General features: G+C 36.8%; 1 protein-coding gene across 1 annotated transcript in view; it reads right to left on the reverse strand.

The window, feature by feature from the left end:
- Positions 1–4,413: 4,413 nt before the first annotated feature.
- Positions 4,414–6,807, reverse strand: part of LOC149102425 (uncharacterized) — a 9,413-nt gene continuing 7,019 nt past the window's right edge. Inside the window, exons 10-11 of the mRNA XM_089274570.1 lie at positions 5,084–5,214; positions 4,414–4,598 (exon numbers count right to left, since the gene is read on the reverse strand). Of these exons, the coding sequence (XP_089130696.1) occupies positions 4,414–4,598; positions 5,084–5,214 (316 nt within the window). The remainder of the gene's footprint in view (positions 4,599–5,083; positions 5,215–6,807) is intronic.

Consider the following 6,807-nt stretch of genomic DNA (forward strand, 5'->3'; position numbering starts at 1 on the left):
AAAAATCGGTCGCATTAACGGGGTGGTCGTATTAAAGGGGTTCTTTAAATAAGAAAATGACTGGCTGAGCTTTTTTGGGGGCCAGAATAAAGTGGCCGTAATAACGAGGTGGTCGCATTAACGGGTGGTCGTAAGGCGGGGTTCCACTGTAACAGCAACGACCCTCCCAGAATAGCGATCGCAAGCGTAGCTTGCGATCGCTATTCGGAGAGAGTTGTCAGGAGAGTTGTCAGGCGGAAATCTCGATTTAACGTCTCGCATTGCCACTTCTTACAGCAGCTGAGAGACTATACAACTGACAACTGCTTAATATACCAAAAGCAATGCAAAGTAAGGTTGCAGAGGACATGTAAAAGAAACCTATCAAATAACTTAGCAATAAACATTGTAAGTTTCCGCCTAAGCTGCAGAAGTTGCGAACCCCCGAAAGAAGGGAACATCTACAAGTAGCGACAGAAAAAGTCGCCAAATTTATGGAAATGCGGTCATATGAAATTATTATTTTCGGAACTTTATCGATTGACAATTCTTTCGATTTAAAAAATTTCGACATAGCAAAAGTTTTACATAGTCTCTCAAAATGTGATATGACAACTCAAATGTTTATGTAATTTTTCGAGTCAAATGTTAAATGAAATCAAGCCGGTAGGTTTAAGGCTCAAAAGGCCGAGAGACTTTATCCACGAATGAATAGCAATAAAATATACAATTCTTTCTGTTAAGCTTTGGTGAAAAGCGAAGAGTCACCCTCAAATGTTGCTTTAATGGTAGACTCTTTCTTCTTTTCTCCTCCTAATCAGTATACAGCTATTTCCATGTTGTCACTTGATGACAGGCTATGCCTACTCAAGTGGCATGGACGTATAATCAGATTTTGAACATTTCATTTCGTTCAGGCTGAATTTATCGAGAGTTTAGTATTCTATGGCTAGGTGGCTTAGTGAACACTGACGGGTCTTTATTTTTCACGATAATAAACAAGTATTTAATTGTTGATCAAATCTTGTTGGGCGAGACCTCACGATTGCACTATTTTCCGGATCGATCGTGCCTTAGCTGACCACGTTATCAAGCATTTCACCTTATTACATTTGTCTAAAGAAATCTACAAGGATTTTTTATACCTCTTTCTGGTCTTACAAAATCTAAAGTTTATTCGTCTCATATAACTTTCGATCTTTTAAACGCCTATTTGGAGCAGTACTGACCAAAAATACAAAAAACAAAATAGAAATGGAAAAAACTCATTTCCGGCGGAAAATGGTTGTTCATCGGTATGAATTAAAGTTGGTGCAATGGATGCAATTTTTTAAAGAAGAATCATGATTGAGATAAATGTAGCAAATGTTCCTTTTGTTCAAACTTGTCAGAAAATTTCACGATCCGACAACATGCTCTATCCGCCGATATTAACTCAGTTCGTGTTTATCCTTCCGACCGTTTTCCGGGCGCTTTCACTCGAGTACCTCATCCTTATATATAAGTTGGCTGTTAACCTAAATCATTTCGTAAAAACCCCAAATTTGATTTTCAGGGTAATAATAACACAATCTGCAGATATTTAATTTCACTTACAGATCTCACAGTTTCCGTCTCTAGGCTTTCTTTAGTCAGCAGGTCCATGGGTACAGGATATCAGCGCTACTGATGAGCTTTGCTCGGCTTTTCAAGCATGTTAATTCTAATTTTGTAATTGATAGGTATCTCTCTCTGATTGGTTGGTTTTTGCATCAACCAATGATTTCTTGTTCCACAATCACCGACTGTGGAGGAATAGGCTAAGTGAAGGAGCTACCCCAAAGACGACCCATCCTGCTTACTACCAATATCCCGCTATCCAATAAATCACTTTGCAAACTAAACATGTACAGTTTTTCGTTTCTTTATTTATTGTTACCTTTGGTTTTGATTTCTTGTGCTTATTGAGTAATTAAGCTTAAAATGTGTCACGGTGAATCCGACCTATTGTTACGTTGAAGCAAACTCTCAAGGGGTATATTAGATTAACCCTCGGAAGTACAAGCTCTGATCATACCCCCACCGTGGTACAAGGAGGGAGTGGATAGGCCCCCATCTTAGGTTTTCGTTCTTTTAAGGCAGAGAAATAAATTTACGTTGATAAGACAACCCTGAGCTTGCTCTACAAGAAGATGCCATTTTTGGTGGTTATGACGTCATATGGCGTCAAATGAAGTCATTTGACCCGCCATCTTATGTTTCACTATTTTCTTAAAATAAACAAACCTCTTTGGATACATTAAGTACCCAAAACTCTGGGCGGTTCTGTCGGTAAGTCAGGGTCACGTAGGGGCCAAACCATCCCCCTAATGTTTCATGAAGGCTATATTTGCTTGGTTTATATGTTTCTAAACCAAGTTTGGCAGATGAGCTTTCTTTGTTCTCCAGTTTATTTTAATTTGGAAGTTGTACCAAAATATCAGATTATGACGTCATAATTGATGACGTCACCAAAACGTGCTGTAATTTTTTTTTAAAATCTGATAAAAAGATTATGTCATTGGAAAGGCCTTGACTTGAGGAGTAAAATGCCGGAAACCGTTTTTTGCTATGATGATTATTTTTCGAGATATGGTAAGTTAAATATTTTTTTGTTGTCCCCTCCGGAATTTGCTTAACCATACTGTCCTTCTTAAGTCAGTCTCTCTGGTTTATTTTTTTCAGTTTTATTCTAGGAACGCTAATAATCTAGAAAAATAGAAAGCTTGATGTTGTCAAAAATTGTATGGTTTTAGAAATTTGATTTTCGGCTTTGTTAGGATAGTATTAACAGTAAACAAACGGGTGACGTCACAGGTTATGACGAAACAAAACTAATTTTAACGTAATAACACCAGAGGGATAATTTTTTATTCCGATTTTCTTCTTTATTTTTGCGTTAGTCATCTGGCACATCACATGTGCAACATAGCTGCATTTGCGGGAACAAAATTACGGCTCCAATTTGGGAATTTTTCTCAAGGGGGGACCCCATATTTTGCAGAGTTATTTTTCATATTTAAAAATGCCATATTTCATTTAATTTTTGTGATATGGACAAAATTTTTTCGGGTTTCAACTCCCCTTGATGTGCTCTTTGGAACACATTGTAAAAAAATATGCATATTAAAAACTTCAAAAGTGGCAAAAACATGACGTCATCACTGTGACGTCACAACTTTGACATTTACTGACATTTTTCACGTAAATATAATTAACAATAGGTCTCCTGCTCATTTGCCAAGTTTGGTGTAGAAAGAGTCAATACTTTTTAAGTAATGCGAAATAATGTGAAACACCAAAGAACTGACGAAACATTTGGGGGGTGGTTTGACCCCTACGTGGGTAGTTATTTAAAACATCAACTTTCTAAAGTTTTTAACATTTATGCAGATTTCGATCAAATATATGGGGATTTCACGACTTTTTCTAATAGTAGACGCTTTCTTCTCTCTTTTTTCCTCGTTAGTGCAGACCGCTATTATCAAACATGACGTTAATATCACATAAAAGAGCCGGGTTAAGCTTACTTGACAAGTACGATCGTATGGTCGGTCTTCGAACAGTTTGCTGCGGTCATTTAACAATATATAGCTGACTATAATTAAAGCATAGTGATTTGATGTGCACTTAAGTATACATGCCTCTTATTCACAATAATACATTTAGGTATTAATAATTCGACGGATCGATCCGTCGTTACACTGAATTTCCGGGTCGTGACTCATGCAGTTCCGCCGCAAAAGTGATTTTATTGCAATGAATTTATCTGGTAAGCAGTTTAACAGTTTAAGGGGTTTCCATTTCTTCATGCCAGGCATTTCCGTTCAAACGCCTCCTTGTCTTCATCTGGGTCGATGATAAAATGGACCCGATTTCCTACGGATGTTGATTATTTTTGTCTACTCTTAAAGTGGCTCCGAAATTCTTTCCAGCACTTTTTCAGCACCTCTCCTTTGCTGAATCAATGCTACCAAGTTTTTCCAGGTGATGCCATAATAATGGAAGCAAAGAAATAGCTAATGATTGGTGAAAAAGTTATGATCGTTTCCTTAGCATTACAAGTTACCATGGAAACGGTTTGACTTGATAAACTCTCCTAATTTTAGCTTTAACTCAACCACGAGACGTAATTTAAACCTGCAGCTGTTTAAAAGAACGTGTAATTTGGCTGAACTTGTGCATAAGGAGTCTAAAGTGACGCCATCAAATACGCAAGAGTTAAGTCAATAAGATGGGGGCAGTTAAATAAGTAGGAATTTTCCTTTCCACTTGTTGTTTAAAAAACGAAAAAAATAATAAATAGTATTTTTATAGCGTCTATCCAAGCGTGATCTAGGCACTGAAACCAGGTTTAAGGTCTGACACAGAAATCGGGTCGCTATATATCATAAAAAGGCTTATGTGCAATGGATGTCATAAAAAAGCCATGTAAAACTTCGTGTCTTCAGGACAAAAATACGTAATATCCATGATAGAGTTTTGGTTTACATCTTGATGGACGGTTGGGTTTGCAGTGTGCTTGAATGAAAACTGCGAAACAGCGCTATCAGGTGGAGATTTATCTTCTTGTCCCTGAGCTTCAATGTCCTCTTTTTGTGCTATGAAAGCAATAACAATACAATAAAGGCGTTGTAAATCAACGAAGAGTTGTATAACAACATTAATAAGTATAATAAAAATCATACCATTAGAAGATATAACTTCTAATACAACTTTTAATATAGGAATGGGGGAAGTGGGGCCGAATGAAGGGGGAAGGCTCGTTACCAGCTTCTGCCTTTTTTGTCCTTCTCTCTTTTTCTCGGCTACTATCATTCACCTTCCTAAATGCCCTTTAGAAAGTCTGTTAAGCCAATAAATGACGCTTAAGCCGTCAAATAATCAACTTGGCACAAAATATTAGTTTCCTTCAATTGATTGTCACTAAATGGGTGCAAGGGACGAATGGATACGTCTAGGAGTCTATGTTTATTTTAGGCTAGAATACGGATTCGGTTTTTTTTCGGCAGTTGTTCTTGATGGTTCTATAAGAAACACGGCAATAAAATTTTCACTTCTTTATAATAAACATTGCAGCGCCTACCTTTGAACTTGCAGGGTAACACTGAAGATTGGAAAAACAAAACCAGCAAGAATCCAATCAGAGTTAATACCCCAGGCGCCATTACAAAGACTTGTTGTACGTAATCGCTAATGGCCTCATTTGAATCAGTGCTGTGATGAAGGAGAAAAAATATCAGGTAAAACAAATCATACTAGAGGGCTTACCAAATGGTGTATTACGAAGCTGTGTCATCTTTTCAAACCAGTGAGGGTACGTTACCTTTATAATACCTTAAATTACTCGTAATTAAGCGCCTTATTCCCAGACACCGTGAAATATCCATAAGTAAAGTAAAATCCTTTATTTAAAACACGATTATCATTTAAGCATTACATGCTTGAGGGGTCGTGTGTCTAATTAATTATCTAATTATCTAATTACCTACTGATAAAATGAATAAAATATAAGAAATTAACTTACTTTATCGCAAATCTGATTTCCCTAAATATCGGACTAGATTTTGCCTTTGAATAAAATTGTTTAAAATTACAAGAATCATTGAAATATTCTGAAACACAGTTCCACAGTACAGCTCCTCTGTAACAAACAGAATTTTTCATGAAATAAATGGAAAATCGTGGAACGACGGCCTTATTATGTCCTCTTAAGTTATACGGACTATTACGCCATACAATTAAATCTGAAATCATTGCGGGCATATTATCGCCAGCTATGTTATAGATTAGTTTGACAAGACTTCGTTTATACACGTCATAAATCAAGTCCCATTGTGTGAGTTCCATAACTTGTATTGATGGTGTGTCTCGTGGCAAATTGAAATTAAAATTAGCCTTCCAGCACGACAGTGCAGTGCTTGCAGGGATTTAATATAATCCAGGTTGTTACAGTTCCCCCAGATAGCGATGCCATACGTCACTGAAGGGAAAATCACCTTAAAGTATAGGTCAAGAAGTGATTTTCTCTTAAGAAGAGAGCAGTTTTTCAGTACGTTCTATTTATTGACCAAGTTGTTCCTTAATTCCTTAAGATGATTCGCCCAAGTAAGTTTTCTGTCGATAGTAATGCCCAGCAGGCTTGTGTGACAGACCCATGCAACGTTGACATTTCCAATGCTGATCAAAGGGAGTGGGCCGGTGAAGGTTCCCCGGTAGAACAACATCACTTCACATGCGATAATAAACGCGATAATAAACGCCTATAATTAGATTCAGCTTTAAAATCTCGATTGGTTGATTGTTTTTTTGTTTGTTTGTTTGTTTGTTTGTTTGTTTGTTTTATACCAGGTGTGTTTAATGTTCAATACTGAATCGAAAGACCCAGCGGAGATATGTGATGCAGTTCATTTTATGTTTATTTGGAGAATTTGTTTGTATATCGTATCGCTATGGTTAGCCTAATACACCGTATAAGTCAAACCACCATGGAAAAAGGAACCAGTAAAATCATTCCAACTTTTGAATCTCGAGAATAAGTCCACCCGAAAAGGAAGCCACAACAGAAGCTTTCTAGACAAGAAGTCTCCGCTTATTAGCAGACTTTTTGATAATACTGATTTTCTGCATAGTACTCACAAAGCAGTTTTACTCATCATTTCTTTTTTCATAGACTAGGTTCGCAAGCAATTTTTCTCAACAAAATAATTGCTCATGAAAATATACATGAGATTTTGAAATCGTTAAAGCAATAAGTTTCTATCTGGTTTGTATCATTCTGCAGCAATACAGTGAAACCCATGTCATACT

Source organism: Orbicella faveolata, unplaced genomic scaffold (genome assembly GCF_042242905.1).
Source record: "Orbicella faveolata isolate gen_17 unplaced genomic scaffold, um_ofav_v1 contig_36, whole genome shotgun sequence".
In the NCBI taxonomy this organism is placed as follows: Eukaryota; Metazoa; Cnidaria; class Anthozoa; order Scleractinia; family Merulinidae; genus Orbicella; species Orbicella faveolata.